Source organism: Cryptomeria japonica, chromosome 6, assembly GCF_030272615.1.
Source record: "Cryptomeria japonica chromosome 6, Sugi_1.0, whole genome shotgun sequence".
NCBI lineage: Eukaryota > Viridiplantae > Streptophyta > Pinopsida > Cupressales > Cupressaceae > Cryptomeria > Cryptomeria japonica.
Window position 1 is genome coordinate 203,353,579 of NC_081410.1, and position 21,085 is coordinate 203,374,663.

General features: G+C 33.1%; 1 protein-coding gene across 1 annotated transcript; it reads left to right on the plus strand.

Annotated features, from left to right (window-relative positions):
- The first annotated feature begins 2,701 nt into the window (after nucleotides 1-2,701).
- Nucleotides 2,702-3,771, plus strand: LOC131069818 (histidine-containing phosphotransfer protein 1-like). The gene is made up of 6 exons (XM_058005379.2): nucleotides 2,702-2,761; nucleotides 2,916-3,046; nucleotides 3,205-3,273; nucleotides 3,381-3,452; nucleotides 3,573-3,645; nucleotides 3,721-3,771. Exons 1-6 carry the CDS (start codon nucleotides 2,702-2,704, stop codon nucleotides 3,769-3,771), a joined length of 456 nt encoding a protein of 151 aa, XP_057861362.1.
- Nucleotides 3,772-21,085: the final 17,314 nt, after the last annotated feature.

The window sequence follows — 21,085 nt, forward strand, 5'->3', positions numbered from 1 at the left end:
ATACTTGTCAATTAGGGTTGAAAGACTGATTTTTTCGACCTTGGGCTGACCAGGAAGTACTATTTTCCAAATTGCAAACATAAAGACCCGAAGCCCCATAGGAGACCGGGCCCAAAATAGGGCCAGGGACCAGGGCGCTGGGCGCCATGGTCCTGGGGGACCAGGGCGCTGGGCGCCATGGTCCTGGGGGACCAGGGCGCTGGGCGCCATGGTCCTGGGGGACCAGGGTGCTGGGCGCCCTAGTCCTGAAGGACCAGGGCGCCATGGTCCCACCTCCAGGGACAACGAGGTGCAAGGAGGATCAGGCCAAGGTGCTTGAAAAATGCAGTTTTTGGTGTCATAAACAGGTTTCGGGGTCTCCATTCAGGTTCCATGTTGCGTCGCCATCGTGAAGACCCAAATGCAGTCAAAATTGCAAGTGTCACAATTTTAGGATGCTACAACAATAATCTTCATGTTACATCCATTAAAATGGTATATTGCACTTATTTGTTGATAGAGGGAATGCCTATCAAATTGCATAAATAGAACAAAATATGATGTGAATTTAACTAAAAACTATTTAGATCTCTAAACTTGGGTGGAACCGTTAAGAGGCCTCTCTCTTTTACTCAAACTCAATGTGCTATACAAAGATTCATTGTTATATATAGATGAATATTGTTTATGTTACAGAATAACATCGCGTGGAGATCTATATTACATTACACACCTATATCATGTGAAGATCTATCACATTTGTCATATGATATGGATATTTGTTAAATTACACCACTACATCACATGGATATTTACCACATTACCTATATTGCACAGATTTAATTATATTATATATTCTCATCATGTAGATACATATTATATTGAGTTTATAACATGATGACATCACATGGATCTCTATCACATTACCACATTAAATGTGGAGTACTTCATATCACCTTTTGCATAGGTAAAATTTTGTATCAGTTCTCTCTAGTTTTCATTTTCATAGATAATTGAAGCACCTTGATTATTGTGCTTCTTTTAATTATGAGGCAAGACATAATTGGCTCATAGATTTTTTTTAGATTTTAATAGAATCCTCATACCAAAGAGAATATATGAAGAATTAATGTATCCTTTTAGAAAGTATTCTTAATTAGTGTTTTTATATTTATTTTTAATGTTGGCTAAGAATGTTCATATATTTTGAAATTATGCTTATGTCACATTCACATGTACATCAAAGTGGAAGAAAAATTAAATTATGAAATTTCTATATCCATGCCATTTCTTATTTAGTTTTGTGTCCACCTTGGTGGAATGGCTAAATACAATAACTAATTAAAAATTGGCAATAACATATTAACAAGTGGCACACTCTTGTGCTAGACTTGGCTTATCCTTTCAATCTATTTTTAATCCCATTTACACTAATCATATACAATGGTCATTTATCTATTTCTATTGCATCTCTATTTGCACCTATTTCCATATATTTGCTCCCTATTTCAAGATAATCACATTAACCCTTTGATTCATTTTTAAGCAAAATGAGATTAACCTAGCTCAATTCAGAGGAACACATGAATGACCCCAAAATTTAAATATTCTAATTCTAATTCTAAATTTCAACCATTTTCTACTAGCCATTATGAGTTGACTCGGCATACATTATGTGACATGTTCCTTTTATCTTGGAATTTAAAGACATCTAATATATAGTTCATTTATATTTAAAGATAAAACCAACTATAACACACTTTGATTTCTAATTGTATTTGTGTTTAGATGACGGTGCAAAATAAGAAACAATATAATACAATTTGACTTATTGGTTGCAGTCCAACTGTGTGTATTCTATTGTTGGCTTTTGCTATCAAGATTCCATTTGATATAATGTGTGCCTAATTTAGATGGTTTATGTTTGGTACATAACTCAGAAGGTACCAAATAAATAATCAACGAACGAGATAAACTCCTTTATTGCCACACAAAACTGAATCTAGGGCTTGCGTCTGCTTAAGATACTGATGGGTTTCCATAAATTGGATTGGGACATGTTTATATTCTCACAAAATCAAATATGGAATTAGATTCTTCTTTTTATCTCCAAGAGAAGTCAAGTGATATTCTAAACATGTCTTATCTCCTACTATTCGGCGCATGCATTGTTTGAACTTGGATTCGAATGTGCACAAATTCACAATCATTTGAAAAGGAACTTGGATTCGAATGTGCACAATCATTTGAAAAAGAATGCATTGCAATGGGAATAAATGAATACTTTTTCTCAAGACTCCTTTATTCTATTTAGTGAAATAAGTATCATCCGTTTTTGAAACACAGCAAGCTAACATAAATGTCTAGTGAGAATAACTTAAATCAATTGCCTTCATTTATTCATGTTTAACTTTATATTAAAGGGTATGGGTATCCATCAATCCTTGTTAATCTGGATTAACAAAAACAAACCAACTGGCATCCGAAAAGCCACAGCAGAATCATAGAGACTAAATCATTGGTATAGAATAAAATAAAATTACTTTTTTTGGTGAGAAATAAAAGTTGGTGAAATGATGTAATCCCGAATACTTAAGAGAGAGGGAAGCACACCCTATAAATTGTATGTGAAGAACAAAAAAATTGAGCATGAGCTTTTTAAGTCCTCGAAGGGAGCTTACTGTCATTTTCACTTTGTTTTTGCTTTTAGTAAAGCCTGAGTATGGCTACTGTTGATTTGCAACAACAGCACAATAATCTTATTAACTTTCTTTATGAGGAGGTTGAAAATTTTGTTTTCCAATAGATATTTTTCAATTGTTCAATCTTTTTACTTTATTTTCATGGCTTGTGTGAGATTTTGAATTCTCATAGTTTGTGATAATCTTCTACTTTGATAGGAAAGCACAATAAAACTTATTTGGGTTGTGTTGTAGGGATTTCTGGATGAACAATATACTCAGCTGGAGCAGCTACAGGATGAAAGCAGTCCTCGTTTTGTGGAAGAAGTGCTTTCCTTGTTTTTTGATGACTCTCTCAAATTGCTCCATAACATAGAGACCACACTGTATATTCCTTGATATGCTTCACATTATTTTCGAATAAACTTGAATAATTTTGAGTTAGCTATCAAAACTATCAAATTCTTGAATAATTTGTTTTGTTTTTAGTAGAGTTGGGGAAGATAGATGATGGCTTATATAATGATTTCATGGTAATATGCAGGAATAAAGAACCGGTGGATTACAGAAAATTGGATGCCCATTTGCATCATTTCAAGGGTAGCAGCTCAAGGCATGCAAATTGCTCTGCATCACTCATGTTCTATGTATAGTTGTTGCCTGAAACATTTTCATTCTGAAATTTAAGTAACAATTATAGTATTGTTTTGAAATGAGCAGTGTAGGGGCACAGAGAGTTAAGAACGTATGCATCACATTTCGTGCCTTCTGTCAAGAGAAAAAGAAAAATGGGTACACCCTTTCTCCTTTGGATCTTTAAATGCATGATTCCTGAAGTGGTTTATATCAAAGATTTCTTAGAATGTTGGTCATTTGTCTTTGTTTGTGTTTTCAATTTTCGATTAAAAGCAGGTGCTTGCAGTGTCTGCAACAAGTGAAGCAGGAGTATTATCTTCTCAAGAACAAGTTCGAAGATCTGTTTCAGGCAATTATCACTTAAACTCTCCATAAGACTACTGTTAAACTCGAACACAATCTAAATACTGTTATTATTTTACAGATTGAGCGACAAATTCTGAGAGCAGGTGGGACGATTGGAGGGACAAATTAAGGATAATCAGCGGGGCATCAATATTGTAACCCGGTGTTAAGTTTCTTTTTGACATCTGAAACTTTGATCAAAATCAATGAATGTTCACCGTTTAAAGGAAGTCTATTGTTTCCTATTTTACATCTTGAGAGGATTTATAGAAAGTGCCTCTTTTCTATATATGGAATGCTTTTTCATAGAAAGTGTCTACTTTCTATATTAAATGTATAGGCTGCTTTTTCAAATTTATGTTATATTTCATAATTTAAAAACTTGTTTGGCTGTATCATATAGCTCGTTACATTTTTTAAACAAGTCAATTATAAATATAATATTTTAAACTATATTCAGATTGTAAAAGATATAATATTTAGTTTCTTTTATAATATTATATATTATTTTGGATGAGATTTAGCTAAAAATTAAAGAGTATGGTATCTATGTGTGAATTGGAAAGTAAGGCATTTCATTTTACTTTAAAAATTGTTACCTATTGTTTGGTTGGGATTTTATGATAGGGCTGGATCTAATTTTTAAGAAACACGGGTCCAATTGGAGCCTTTTCCTTAAAAAATGACAGCCGCTAGTTTTTAAGGCTACGTGAATTGGAATCATTTTTTTTTTTTTTGTATTTTTTATATTTATTCACTCGTGAATTGAATGTGCTATATAACAAAATTCACCAGATCATCATTTTCCATAATTTTTGGAGCTTAAAATAATCCTAAAAAATTTCAGCAGCACCCCCTAATTTGTTTTAGGAAGCTCCCCTCCATGGAACCCCAGCCTTAGATCCATGTTTTTTGTGACAACCTATTATGTTGGACACGTGGTTTATGTGGTCTGGCCTTTGGGGCATTGTTCTAAAAAAGTTCTTAAACACCTCATATGAATAGTCAAGAGATTTCCATGCTTGTTGTTAAAAAAGATTACCATTTTTTATTGGGCACAACCTATCTTTTCAAATGTAATGACATAACCAAATGACTTGTATACTTGCATATGAAATATTGCAACCTTCAGTCAATTTTATTTAACTCAACTTGAAATTACAACTCACTAGCTATTTAGATACTTCTATTCTCAAATGCCTTAATTTTGTTATGATTTATGACTAATATGTGTTTCACTTTCTTGAGTGTAATGGAAATCAATCATTGTAAATCCAAAGATTTCTTTTTTGTGCATGCTTTTTATTTTTTTAAATCACTACGCAAGCAAGTTTTTGGAAAATAATTGTCCACTTATGAGCTTCTAGGAATTGCAAGTGAATTTTAAATAAGGATGCATAAATGCTAAAATTTGAATGTAAAATAGAAACATACAAGCATGGAAGTCATTATTCAAGCTAAAGAAAAAATTTTATATAGAGCTCAAGAAAAGAGAATTAAAAAAAGCATAACATCAAAAAACAAACTCAAATGTTACCAAAATCTCCATTGTTGAATGATTTGTTCTAATGGTAAGATGGTACATGGATGCTCCTTTGCTCAAAGTTACTTGTTTTGACAACATGTACTTAGAAAATGAATAGGAATGCCTAAATTTCTAGATTTTTGGAAGAATGAATGGATGGCTAAGATTTAGGTTCATGAGATCAATGATGGAGAATTCTTGAGAGAATCTCCATAGGATCAAGGAGGGAATGGAGGGTTGAGATGAAGCTAGATATAATGTGAATGGCTAGGATTGACTTACCAAATTTAGTAAGTTTGTTTGACCATTAGAGGAATAAGGAACATGCACATCTAGTGAGGCTAGATTCTTGGGCTTGTTAGAAGGAATTGTAGAACTATAAGGACAAGTGTTCTTATGTATGTTGAGGGAATATATGCCTGATTATAGTGGAGAATGGTCTAGTAGACATAATGCAAAATGTGAAGCAAGAAAAAGGATTTGAATTGTTTGATAGAAAACTTCATTGAAATGTTCTTTGTGAAATACATTGAATTCATGATTATGTACAAAATAATCTGGTTTGAAGGGTTTCAAATTTAGTAGGCAAATGAAATTGGAAGTCATAAAGCCAATTTCAATAATCTTTTCCAATTTTTTTCCAAGCTACACCAATTTGGAAGCTTTTGAATCTAGGTTTTGACACCCACCAAATCGTAATATAAATGATATTTTTTCATATGTTGTAGTTGGAAATTCCATAGCTCTTAGGTGTGTAGAAAGGGAAGCATTCATAAAGCATCAACTATTCGACAAACTACCTCTAAGGTATATGATCTCATTGAATGTGCGGTTGCAAAATATGCTCAAAATAGATTCATTGAAAAGGTTTAGAAACTCTTAAGAAAATGCAAACATGGAGACATCTAAGAAGAACATCGCCTGGAACCTACGCAATGCATGAAAACCATTTTTAAAGAATGCACTACAAAAAAATTTTATCTCATGGCACACAATTATTGCTAGAAATACACCAAAATGGATTTGTTATAATATTTTCAAACAACCATGTCAAAATGGGAGACTTTGAATTAGCGCATGAACATCCATCACAAAGATTTCATTAGATGCTTTAATAAAATGGGAGACTTTGAACTAGCATATTAAGACCCATGACATTGAATTAGCGTATGAACATTTATCATGAAGCCCTTAAGAGGCTCCTCCCTTTTACACAAATCAATTGTTTTGAACAAAGATTCATTATTATATGCAAATGGATAATGATTATGTTACACACTAGCATCATGTGGAGATCTATCACATTGCCACATCACATGGAGATCTATATTACATTACACACCTACATCATGTGAATATTTTTCATATTGCCACTTGATATGAATATTTGTTGAATTACACCACTGCATCACATGGATGTTTACCACATTACCTGGATATTGCACAAATTTAATTACATTAAACATTTTCATTATGCGAATACCTATCTAGTGGAGTTTATAGCATGGTGACATCACATGGATCTCTAGATCACATTACCACATTAAATGTGGAGTACTTCATTTTACCTTTTGCATGGGTAAAATTTTCTATCCGTTCTCTTTAGTTTTCATTTTCATATATTATTGAAGAACATTCATTATTGCGCTTATTTTAATTATGAGACAAGAAATAATTGGTTCATAGATTTTTTTTGTATACTTTAATATAATTCTCATACCAAAGATAATGTATGAAGAATTGTTGTATTTATTTAGAAAGTATTCTTTATTAACTTGTCTCTATATTTATTTTGAACGTTGGCTAAGAATCTCCATATAATTTGAAGTTATGCTCATGCTATATTCACATGTACATCAAAGTGGAGGAAAATTTTAACAATGAAATTTTTACATCCATGCCAATTCTTATTTAGGTTTGTGTTCACTTGGGTGGATTGGATAAATATAATAACATATTAAAAAGTGACAATATCATATTAACAAATGGTATACTCCTATGCTAGGCTTGGCTCATGGTCTAAATCTTTTCAATCTATTTTAATCCCATTTACACTAATTAGTATCTAGTGGTCATTTATATATTCCTTTTGCATCCCTATTTGCACCTATTTCCATATATTTGCTCCCTATTTCAAGGTTATTACATTATTCCTCTAATTCAATTCTAAACAACATGAGATTGACCTAGTTCAATTTTGAGGAGCACATGAATGACACTGAAATTAAGGTATTCAAATTCAAATTCTAACTTTCTCATCGCCTTCAACTAACCATTATGAATTGACTTAACACACATTTATGTAAAATATTTTGTCATGATATTTGAAGATATTAATATATAATTAATTTATATTTAAATGATAAAAAAACAAATAAACAATCAATTAAAAGACACTTTGATATCTAGATGATGATGAAAAAAACAGAAAAAAAAACTATATAATACTTGATCCAGTGAGAATAACTTAATCTAATGTATTCATTTCTTCACCTTAACTTAATCTAGTATATTCATTTCTGAACACCTTTTACTTCATATTGAAGGATAAAGTATCCATCAATCTTGTTAACCATCTGGTATTCATACTATTGTTATTTTTTAAACTAGTCTTGCATTACCTTTTTGCCCAGTCAATTGCTAACCACTTTCACTACCTTTTTGATTTGAAATGAACAGTGTAGGGGTACAGAGAGTTAACAACGTTTGCATCACGTTTCGTGCCTTCTGTCAAGAGAAAAAAGAAATGGGTAGATCCTTTCTCGTTTAGATCTTTAAGTACTTGGAACAGAAATAATTCCTGAAGTGTTTTATATCAAAGATTTGGTAAATTTCTTGTGTAAAAAGAGCAGGTTCTTGCAATGTCGTAGTAAATCCAAAGATTTTTTTTCATATATTTTGTGTATATTCTTTTGATTTTATGAAATCGCTAGGCAAGCAAGGAAAGATTTTAGAAAAGGATTGCCCGCATATGAGATTCTAGGATTTGCAAGCTAATTTCAAATATTAGCATGTATATAATGGGGGTAGCAAACTCAAATCATAAAAGAGCGAGTGCCTACTAGTTATATTAATTATGAAAGATATATACATAGAGTTCATGAAAAAAAAGATTAACAAAAAAAAAATACACAGAGCTTAGTTCTATCTGTGAGTCCTAAATTCGAAACTAGAAAATTGAACTTGAGACTAAACAGACGAAGGAAAAGAGAGCATGACTCGATCTGTTTCCAAACCCTACAAAGGTTGTATACAAAATGTAGAAACGAAGAATATTGTTTGATTTGCCAGCCCAGATTAAACCTTACTGAAACACTTCTAAGTTTTAAAAGTAGAGAGCCACGCTCAATCTGCAACTAGTAGCCAACATAACATAAAAAGGGAAACTAAACCCTTACAGAGAAAACATGACCTCCAAACATAGGGAGGGAAAACAACAAGACAACATATCAAAATGAAGAGCACTTCAAAGATGAGGACTCCAAAAAATACCACAGCACCCCCATTAGTTTTGGGAGTTATTTTCACCAATACCTTCGTCAACATCTGGATCCCGTTACACCTATGAACCACTGAGGTTAAGTCCCACGTCCCGCTGCACTTGAGAGTCACCAAATTTGAATCCCAAAAATGAATCTTTCAAGCCCATATGAGGATAGTCTTTGGAGTGAATCTTGGCAGGCTTCTGAGACAGCAGATGATTGAGCATGAGCCGATGAAGGGCGTAGAAGAGATCAGAAAAAAAGGAAGAATTCTGAAGGAAAAATCATTTATAAGAAAATACTCAATTCCCCCTCAAAGAACTTGCAATTGTTGGACTCTAGGGTGGTTTTCATAGGATTGTAAAACTTGGAGTAGTAGGGTTTCTTTTTTAGGAATTTCGTAGGGAAAATGCACCCAACCTTTGCCATTGAATAGATTGTATTTTTCAGAGCCCTTTCAAGATTCTCAGGCGAAACAAAGTCATGCTTGATGAATTGAGACACTAAGAGCAACAAAGAACCATGGTTTTGCAAAATGTCAAAAGTATTGGACAAGAAAATGGAAACCATTTGAGATGGGTAGATGTTCCATAGAGCCTTAGGGTATATTACCTCTTTACCAATAATAGTGATGATGGCACTAAGAATCTTATTGCAACTAAGAATCTTATTGCAATCTCAGGAGAAAATGTACTTCATATGGTCAGGAGTGAAGATGCCCGAGGTTGAAAATTCCTAGCCTATGAAAGAACAACAATTCTCTAGTTTAACATTATAATTAATTATAATATATTTCTTGTACTTGAGATAATATGTATTTCAATATGATAGTCATATTAACATGTGACAGTTTAGTCTCATTCATGGGCCTTGCTAGGCCAATCTAGTGGAGCATCAAAGATGTGAAGTGAAATGGTTGGCCCCTCAACAGGGCTAGTACAAAGTAAATTTTGATGGAGATTCAAAAGGTAATCAAGGAGTTTTAGGGACAAGATTTGTGATCAGAGATTGGTTGGGAAATACTTTGGTGATGGGAACTCGAAAACTATTGGTGGGTACGAACAATGAGTCTGAGGCAAAAGAAGCCATGTTGGCTATTCATTGGAGTATAAAATTGGGAATTCAAAACCTACATCTAGAAGGTGACTCCCTAATAATTATCAATGCAATTATTAAAGGTGAGGCTCAAGCTTGGCATCTCAACTAATTTATTTTCACTATTGCAAATGATTTAAAAATATTTAATAATTATTGCATTTTCACATGTATGGAGGGAGGGGAATGAGGTGACAAAATTACTTTCAAAGTGGGTGCTATCATTTGCAAAAGAGGATGAAGTACATGTTGAGGATTTTAGAAATCTCACGGAGGATGAAGTGGACAAGGGTGTACAACACACCAATTAATTACAATTATTATTTTGCAAGGGCAAGAGCATAGGAAAGGTGATGTTTACATTATTCAATGGTGATGCTGTCCATTTTTGTTTTGTCTTGGGGCTGTTGGTGTCAAGGTGATGTTTACATTATTTAATGGTGAGGCATTTGTGCAGATAATAGAAACCCTTTCGAGTGACTTCTTTTTTAGAACCATGCACAAATATTATCCGGATGTTGATGTGGTCACTATGGTTCTAGCATGGGGGCTCAAGTTGGGAGAGAAGGAAGATGTCCTTGTATAGGTTTTGAGGGGTTGTGTTGAGGATGAGTGGTTGTGTGGACTAAAAAAACTTCTTGAAATGGCCATGTTGGGTGCAGGGTTTGATGTAGGGGAGGGACTTGACATAGATGGGATGCATAAGATGTGGGAATTGGTATCATTTATTCATTGGCCATTTGAGATTAATCAAGATGAATGTCATGCAAAAGATGCAATTGGATGGGACTCATTAAAGCTATACTTGAGGGAGAAGGAGATTGAATCCTATGGAGATGGTGTTTGTGGTCTTGTAGCATAGGAAGTGAAGATGAAAGGCATAAGGATGGGCATGGGCTTGAGGAAGGAACGGCGAAAGAGAAGGATGAAGTGACAGGGTGGCACTATGGAGATGGAAGTCAATGCATGCAATGTTGGTGAGGGTACGAGAAGATTCATGCAGAATGTGCCCTAGCCTTGTGTCTGATGGTGTGATGGTTAGTTCATCTTGTCTTTTTTTGGTAGTGCAATGTATGGTCCAATTTTTTAATGTGGTCAAAATGTAATTAGTTGGATACTTGTAAATTGGCACGTAGGTCTGTGATGTTCATATTTGTTTTGTGTAATCAAGTAGAATTTGGAGGTCTTTAGGTTTGGGGATGTTGTAGTGATGAAGTGGGTGTTTTTCTATCCTCCCACCCACTGAATGGTTGGCTCCCTTTTTTATTCATGCCAACTGGTAGTTTGGTTAACTTTGTCTGGTGTTTGGATGCTAGGTGTATTCAGAGGTATGGGCTGGTTGATTTTTGTTTTGTTCAAGCGGTTATACAAAAAACATGATATAGCATTGTAATTACCTGCTTTATATTAATAAAATTATCTCTATTACCAAACAAAATAAAATAAAAGAACATGTCATAGGTTATTGAATGTTCTCCATCAATCCCTGAAGTACATCACTCGTAACTTTTGATATAAGAAGCTAAATGAACCACCTAAATTTTTAATTGAAGAGATTAGAGAGGTTCATGTTTTTTTAAGCAAAGTGAAGAACGCATATATTGGTATAGAATATAAAAAAACAAGATTTACAAGAATAAAAGGACTAGGAATACCAAATAGAACACCTATCTATCAAATAGGAAGCAATGCTCAACCTGCTCTAAAGGACCAAAGATACAAATGACAAGATAAAAGATGCTCACCCCCACAACCAATAAAACCTGAGAAAAGCATAGAGAGATTCATGTTAGCATAACTAACTTCATTTCATTAAATCCTATTTTATAATTTTTAGAACAAAAAATGAACTCTATAGCCCAACAATTATATTGTAGTATTCTCAACATTAAGATCCAAAAAAAAGATACCTTTCTTAATACATTTTTTATATATCTAATCTTTTGACCCTACCCTAATTACTTTGTAGTCACTATACATCTATTTATTTTTTATCCTCCATCATGTCCACACCTAATCCTTGCTCCAATTTCCTTTACCTACTCTTATTTCACTTATCCTAATTTCCAATTTCTCAAGTATCCCTTACATACTATTTAGTGAAATAAGTCTCATCCGTATCTGAAACACAGCAAGCTTACAAAAATGTCTAATGAGAATACAGCAAGCTTACATAAATGTCTAGTGAGAATAAGTTTATATTAGAAGATATGGGCATCCATCAATCCTTACAGAAATAAACCACCTGGCATGCAAAAGCCCACAGCAGAATCATTGAGACTATCCTTGGTATAGAATCAAAAGATTTACTTATTTGGGTGAGTAATAAAAGTTGAGACCGAGACCATGTAATCCCTAAGAGATAGGGAAGCACGCTCTATAAATTGTATGTGGAGAACAAAGCAATGATCATGAGCTTTAAGTCCTCAAAGGGAGCTTATTCTCGTTACCATCATAATTATCACTTGTTTTTGGTTTTTGTAAAGGCTTAGGATGGCTACTGTTGAGTTGCAACAACAGTACAATAATCTTATCAACTTTCTTTATGAGGAGGTTAAATTTTTCGTTCCATTATATACTTTTCAGTTCAATCCTTTTACTTTCTTTTCCTGGCTTGTATGAGATTTTATATACTCATAGCATGTGACAATCTTCTAATTTGATAGGAAAGCACAATAAAAATTGTTTGGATTCTGTTGTAGGGATTTCTGGATGAGCAATATAGTCAACTGAAGCAGCTGCAGGATGAAAGTGATCCTCATTTTGAAGAAGAAGTGCTCTCTTTATTTTTTGACAACTCTTCCAAATTGCTCCATAGCATAGAGACCACACTGTATAATCGTTATACCTGTTCTTTAATATCCTTCACATTATTTTCCCAAAAAAAACAGTTAAGCTATAACAAGAATCAAATACTAGTATAATTTGTTATGTTTTCAGTAAATCTGAGGAACAAAACAATTTCATGGTAATATCCAGGAATAAAGAACCGGTGGATTACAGGAAACTGGATGCTTATATATACCATTTCAACAGTAGCAGCTCAAGGCATGCAAATTGTTCTCTATCATTGTTCTATATATATAGTTGTTGCCTAAAGCATTTTCATTCTGAAATTTAAGTAACTATTGTTTTGAAACTAGCCTTACATTATCTTTTTGCCCGCTTTACTGCTAATCAATCTGATTACCACCTTTTTGTTTTGAAATGAACAGTGTAGGGGCACAGAGAGTTAGGAACGTATGCATCATATTTCGTGCCTTCTGTGAGGAGAAAAAGAGAAATGGGTAGATCCATTCTTCTTTAGAAATATTCTGAAGTGTTGTATATCAAAGATTTGGTAAATTTCTCTTGTGTACAATCTATTGATTATTTGTTTTTGTTTGTGTTCTCAATTTTCTATAAAAAGCAGCTGTTTGCTGTGTCTGCAACAAGTGAAGCAGGAGTATTATTTTTTCAAGGACAAGCTTGAAGATCTACTTGAGGCAATTATCACTTAAACTCTCCATAAGACTACTCTTAAACTCAAACAAAATCTAAATTACTGTCACGTTTAGTATTGTTATTATTTTGCAGTCAAGTTCTAAAATGGGCTTTAATATGATTGCAGATTGAGCGAAAAATCCTGAGAGCAGGTGGAACGATTTCAGCAGGACATCATAAATAGCTTATGATTCACACTAAGGAAAAGGGTGTTATGTTTATTTTTGACATCTGAAACTTTTATCAAGATCAATAAAGACTACAATTTATGCCAACTCATAGAAAGTGTCTATTTCATACATTATCTATAGACTGCTTTTTCAATTTTAAAACTTGTTTGTTACGCTGAAATGGATATCTATAGTTTGGCCCATAAGTCTGGCAGAATCAGAAGATACAGGAAAAAACAGCAGCAGCATCGTACGGTGCAGTAAAGGCTTTTAAATACTTTTTTAAGTATGTTATAACAGTCTGCTGGCATTGGCTGGCATTGAAAATATAACAGCCTGACAATATTTAAGAAACAGCCAAAGAATTAATGGAGGTGTCAGAGAATCAGCAGGGAAAAACTATATCTATTTCTCTGCTTCAATTTTATCGTTTGTCTATTAGTAGTGAAGTATTATCATTTAAATCAAGTATGTTAGTTATATTGTAATTATGCATATGATGTCTTAAATTATAATTAAATTGTAGATATTTATTGCAAAAGATCATAATATAAATTTTATTTTATAATAAAATATCATTTTAGAAAGGATTTATCTAAAAGTTAAGAGAGAATGCTATCTATGTGGTATTATTGGAGAGGAAGAAGTTTCATTTTACTCTAAAAATTGTTGGGTGTTGTTAGATTCTTATATTTGGTGACAATATGCTGTGTTGGACCAATGGTTTAAGCAGTCTAATCTTTGAGAAGGTTCTTACAATTTTTTTGAACACTTCACATGAATAGTCAACAAATTGTCATGCTTGTTGTTAAATAAGATAATGACCATTCTCTATTGCAATAACCTATCTCTTCAAATATAATGACACAACTTGATGATTTGTATGAGCATCTGAAATTTCGCAACATTTACTTAGTTATTTCAACTCAAGTTAAAATTACAACTCATTGGACACTTAAATGCTTACATTCTCAAATGCCTCAATCTTGTTATGATTTATGAGGAATATGGGTTTGACTTTCTTGAGCATAATGGAAAATTATCCTTGTAAATCAAAAGGTTTTTTATTTGGTTTTTTGAAATATCTAGGAAAGCAATGAAAGATTTGGAAAAGGATTGATCGTTTATAAGGTTTTAGGACTTGCAAGTGGATTTCAAATATTAGGATGTAGGATGTATAGAGTGGGCATTGCTCATGAAACTAGTGTCACACAAAACAATTGAGGAAACATAAAATATAAACACAATTTGGCATTGAGGGTAAGAAAAGGCTAAGGCATGAGACAAATGAGCCTAAAAACATGTTAAATATTACACACTAAATCAAACCCAAAACAAAACATAAAAAATGTACAAGTATACAATTTTTAACATTACCATTAAATATATCACATTTCTTGCACCACATAAGAATCTACCATAATATGTCATATTATCCTCCTAATTTGGGTACTATAATTTGTATGATTTATTCTCCTAAAAGATGGTTTGAAATAGGCATAATAACTTATCATATGTTGGTGAATGTTCTTGATTAATCCCTCTTACATCTCTTGTATGCATCATAGATGCTCTTACACTTTTTATGTCGAGGGACTAGCTTATATCTAGGCCATAAATTTTGATATAAGAATCTAAATGAACCACCTAAATTTTTTAGTTGAAGATCTTAGAGAGGTTCATTTTAGCATAACAACTAGCTTCTAGTTAAAGCCTATTTTGATAATTTATATAATCAAAAATAACTTCTATAGCCCAAAAATTATACTTTAGTGTACTTAACATTAAAATGCAAGGTTAAGATGCCTTTCCTAGCATTTTTGTATATATCTAGCCTCTTGGTCCCGACACCAATTATTTTTTTCCCTACATTGATTAGTTTGTGTTCATTATGTATCTACTTTTTTTATTTATTTCTACACCATGTCATCCTGATTTATTTTTCGACATAGCCTAGCCTATGTTCCAATTTCCATTTACCTACTCTTATTTTACTTGTCCTAAATTATATTTCTTGTGATCCTATTATAGTTTCACTCCAAAATCCTACCAAATTCCTATTTCTACGTTGCTATTAGGCTTTCAACTCATTTTGCCTCAATTGGGGTTCATTAAAACTGTATATGATAGATAATATTTTTATCTAGATCATATAATTCTAAAATAATATATCCATTAATTATTTATTCTTGTGTGTTTGCCTTGCTAATAAGAAGCACATATTGAACAAAGAAATAATAACAAGGGACATATCCCGTTTCAATGTCATAAAAAATTAATTAATTTTTAGATGATTTACTTTAGCATACTATATCACCTAGTGTCATAAATACACTAAAGTGGAGATAAAATTTAGAGTTAAAAATTGCATATTACACAATTTTCACTCTATACTATGAACTTATTTTTTTCTATTCATTTTACGCACTTTAGTTTACATTCAACAAAATTATTAAAGCTTTAACTAACTGTCAAAGTGCCAAATGATCTTAATACTCTTAGTTTTTTATATTTTAGTATTTTCCAAGATTCTTAAAATTTTTTGTCATCCTAGATGCTATCATAACTATGATAGTGAGCAATGTGATTGTGATAAGATTTGTGCATAATAAACCTTCGTAAATGTTTAAAAGCTAAATCTTGCTGAAAATTCTCCCCCTCTCTCTTCAAAGACGTAGTGTAATATATTTTGATTTCTTTGATTGATTCTCTCTCTCTCACACACTCTCACTCTCACTCTCTCTCACTCTCACTTTCACTCTCACTCTCACTCTCACTCTCACTCTCCCTCTCCCTCTCTCATTCAACTCTATTTATCATCTCTCTCCTTCTCCCTATCCCATTTAACTCTATTTATCATCTATTCCTCTCATGAGTAATTCTTGAGGTTTCTTCTCCCATTCTTCTAGACTTTAATAAAACTTCATCCATAACCTATTTCACTTATTTACTACCAAATGGTGTGATTATCCATCAAAAAATCCTATAGTTCCCCAACTCACTTCCCACTATTTATTTGGCATATTGATAATGCCACAACCCTTGTTTCTTCCATATACCATTACACAATGCACACTAATAGAAAAACTTGATTTCCTTAAAGATTTTGTTTATCAATAAAATTTGTACCTAGTCTAGTACACAAACAATACTTTATATCAAGTAGATGTGGAGATTGAGAAAAACTAACTATGCAAGGACTCTTTGTGAAATGAATCCAACCCTCTTCTTCATGATTTTTGTAAGGACCTTGGAGACTCAGGAATATAAATAATAATTTTCTCATTTAATACATCATCAAATATAAGATATTATCAATAAATCCATATAAAAATAAAAAAATACGATTACAAATTACAACTGGAGTTCAAGTGTGCTTGTTCCAGGGAAGCACATATACATAAGTCATGAATACAATGATGGCATAAATGTCATGATGATATCAATACAAGGTACAATATAATATAAAATGATACAAATAAATAGATGTCAATTGTCCTTGCTCATTACCAATTGTAAGGTCATGTGCTAGCTAAGGATGGGATCATGGCCAAGGCACTTTTTTGCTCAACCACGAAGCAATGATGCTTCCTCGAAGTTCTTTAATATGAAGAACCAATGACCCTACATGAAGAGCCTAGCTACCTAGAAACAATGGTAGGATAGAAACCATGGTGCAACCTAATACATCTACATGCACATCTACTATATAATCTAATGTAGTGCCATATTATCAGGATACACTAGCAAAGAAACATATTAAGTAAGTTTTATAGGAAATTAATATATTTCAATGAACTAGGCTTTGGCCAAAGCACTTTAAAAATGTGCATTTTCTTGAAAAGAGTATCATCCTTCTCTGTTGTTCCATATTTGGCATCGCTTCCCAAAAATATAGCTTATCCCACACACACAATGCAACATAGAGAAATGATCTTATGTCCACACACTCTCCTAAGATGAGACATCTTAAATATTTCTATATGGATTTTCATATGCATCTTATATTGATTCATCATTCTAAATATTCATTTCAATGCAAGACTAATGTACATTCATGCTTATTCATTACTATTCTACATAGTTTTTCAATAGAACACTAATGCAATCATATACATGAATTTGTTGGAATCAAGGAACACTTAGAGGGGGGGTGAATCAATGTTTTGCAATCTTTAACTTTATTAAACTGATCTTTTAACCACATAGCACATATGAAGAAAGGAAAGATGCATAAACATAAAGCAAGTACTCATGACACCACAACACTAATATTTTTACATGGAAACCCAGTTAAGGGAAAAACCACGGTGGGATTGAGATCCACAATATTAATATACCTTGTCAGAAGTATAATAATATTACAATGGGGAGTGCACATGCATTCAGGCACACTGCCTAGAGCTCACTGCTCAAATTACAATAAGGGCTACAACCCAGAAAGGCATATTGCCTTACAGATCTACTACAATAGATAACTCAAGTGGTTGAACTAATAAATATCATCTACAAATGACTTTAAATAGTTTCATTTAAGATCATATATCAAATTGCACACTCTGCAATATACTCTTCTTTGATATGTTGTTCTACTATAATCTGGAGCACCAATCCTCCACTTGCGCATGAAGGACTACGTACACTCGATTACCAACACTCACAATATAACCATAGGTACCAAAAATGACACTATCAATCGGTCTTATATATCTGCAACATCAAATTAGATATTTCACATGTCAGCCCAAAAATGCGTAACACATAAATGAAACGTGTAATACCAAGTTGGTTCAATCCGAACTCCACATAATCATGTGGATCAAAAAAATGTTGGATAAGACATATTCTGGACCCAAATCACCACTGTGAACATGAAACACCTCCAAGAATTATACCTCGAACTTGAACCACAACATGCAACAATCAACATGAATGTCTCATAACACGAAGAACCCCACCAGATCAAGAAAATGATCAATATTGTGCATAACAATCAATGCGGACCAACAACACGGATAAAAAATGATCTAGAAACATTCACAAGCAACTTGAATTGCACCACAACAACTGCAACAACTCAAGTTACAAGAATCATCATAATCTATGTATCGAAGCTCAAGAACACCAACATAATTGACTGCCAACTTGAAAGATTCACTTATGGATTTCTAAATCGTGAACCAATCAAACTGAGGACACACATCAACATCCATATTACATCTCACACATCCGCAACTAAAGATATAGCAATTCCAAAGCAATGTAGAGCACAATCTAGAATATCAAATAACATGAACAACTGAATAACAACCTCAATACTGAATCACATAAATCGATTAAAAGATCATGCGGACCTCTGAAACTTTTTTTCAATCAACTAAAGATAATTATCTCAAAACTCATTAAACCTCAATATCTCATCTGCAACACACTGACCAAACCAACTCATTTAATCTGACTGCAACACTAGAATACACAGAAGAATATGTTGACATCAATGAAAAAACATTATTCTAGCAAACTTCTCAATAATATCCAACAATCTCCCCCTTTAGCATTGATGGAAACATATGAATGTGAAAAACAATCAATGAAAAGAAAGAAATCAACAACCAATAACTCTCAACAATCTCCCCCAAAGATTAGCACAAGATATAGGATTTTTTCACATGACTCTCTCCCCCTTTGATAGCAATGCCAAAGACACATACAACACAAATCTTGATTCTCTCTCCCTTAGACCATGCATACTATTCAAGAATATCCAACATAGCTCTCTCTCTTCAGACAAACTCATAAATCTTAATATCTGAATCACAACACTGACTATTCCTTCTTTAACATCAATATACCAAAAATCACACATAAGGATTATGAATAAATTGACTCCCCAAATTTATACAAACTTGAATACATATGCAAAAGAACTCAAATTGATATCCCAACTACTTCAAACACTCCAAAATAGATCTGATGACTTCTTTCCAAACTGCATAACCTACTTTTCTATATCCTTAGATGATAAACATTATTTGAAAACAATTCCACCTTCAGATAGTGTATCTCATAAATCCCTATTACTAACAATCATACTCATCAACTTACTGAATCTATTTGTCACTAACTCCTTTCCTGATCTGAGCCTCTACAGTCTACACGAGAGACTCAAAAGAACACTTACCAAACTGATAAGATTCTCCAACTCAAAGATTAATTCCAGACCTTCTTCAAGAACTCTCTCCAAAATAGGTACCATAGCTTCAATCTCCTCTGCTCCACCATCTATTCTGCATCTACCTCAGATTCCATAGGAATTCCATCTCTAGACGGATCTGGAGGATCTGAATATCCTCAATAAAATCCATTGCCTTAACTTTTCTCTACCTTCTGCCCATATCTTTTCAAGTAATTTCTAACTCCTTAAACTATCAATACTGTTGAAGATCTTACTCGAAAATATCAAATTCACAATCTTTCCAGATAAATAATTTATATGTCGGATTAGGGTTTCTCCACTAAATCGCCTTCACAGTCTTGATTGCTTGTATATCTCTCACAGAACTTGCTCAGATGCATCTCCTTAGAAAGCAAAGAGAAATGAGAGGTAAGAGTACCTTTATATCTTCTGCACACTTAACATTTTGACACATAAAATACATTTTTCCCTAAACCTTCTGAAAACCTTGAATCACACAAGAATCTTTTGCGAACCCTCAAATATGCCCCAATACTTTCAAAAATCCTTCCAAAGCATATGCAATCATCAAATCCAACTTTTGCTACCAACAGAAATCAAGCACAAATCTCAAACATGGGATTTAAAAAATCTTCATGAAAACTCCCCCAAGGCCGAATGCCTTAGTTTAGTTACTGAATATAGTTCCAGCATCAGGATCAAGTGTGGATCTACTTCCTGCATTATTATCGCTCTTCTTTACTCATGTCTTCTTCATCTGTTCTCTGATCTCTTCAACTTTTGCTTCTCCTTTCTCATCTGCCTTCACATTCTTGTTCTTGTATACTAGACCTCTCCTATTCACATTTTTACTTCTGCAATACTTAGCAATATGACTGGATTTGTTTCAAACATAGAAAACAACATTTCCTTGCATAGGCCTAAAGTTCATTTGATTTCCTCTTGATCTGCACTTATTAGCAACATGTCCAAATCTTCCACAAGCATAAAATCTAACATTCCTTATATTTTGAGAATTGTTCATCACACTTCTATATTCAATTGCCTTATGACCATACTTATTGTATTTGAAACATTGATCGGAGAAGGATGGACCATTATGATTCACTCTATTTTTGCATTGACTAGCCATATGACCAAATTTATTGCAAACAAAATAGTTATCATTAAACTTATAAGCAATAGGTTGCCTTACCGGAGTCCTTCTTGAATTGTTCTTTTGTTGTGCTGATTTTGTATTACCTTGACCATATACAAAGCTCTCACCTTTCTCAAATCCAAGACTACTTGTGTCATTATCATTCTTCTAGCTTTCAAGCATCTCATCAAGTCGGGTTGAGCTAATCTTGAAATTTTCCTTGTATTCATTAGCAGTAGCAAGTTCATCCCTATGAATAATAATCTACCTTTTAAGCTCTTGTTCATTGTTCTTAGATTGTAATAGTCCAAGCTTCAAATGATCATACTCACAATTAAGTCTACAACATTCATTA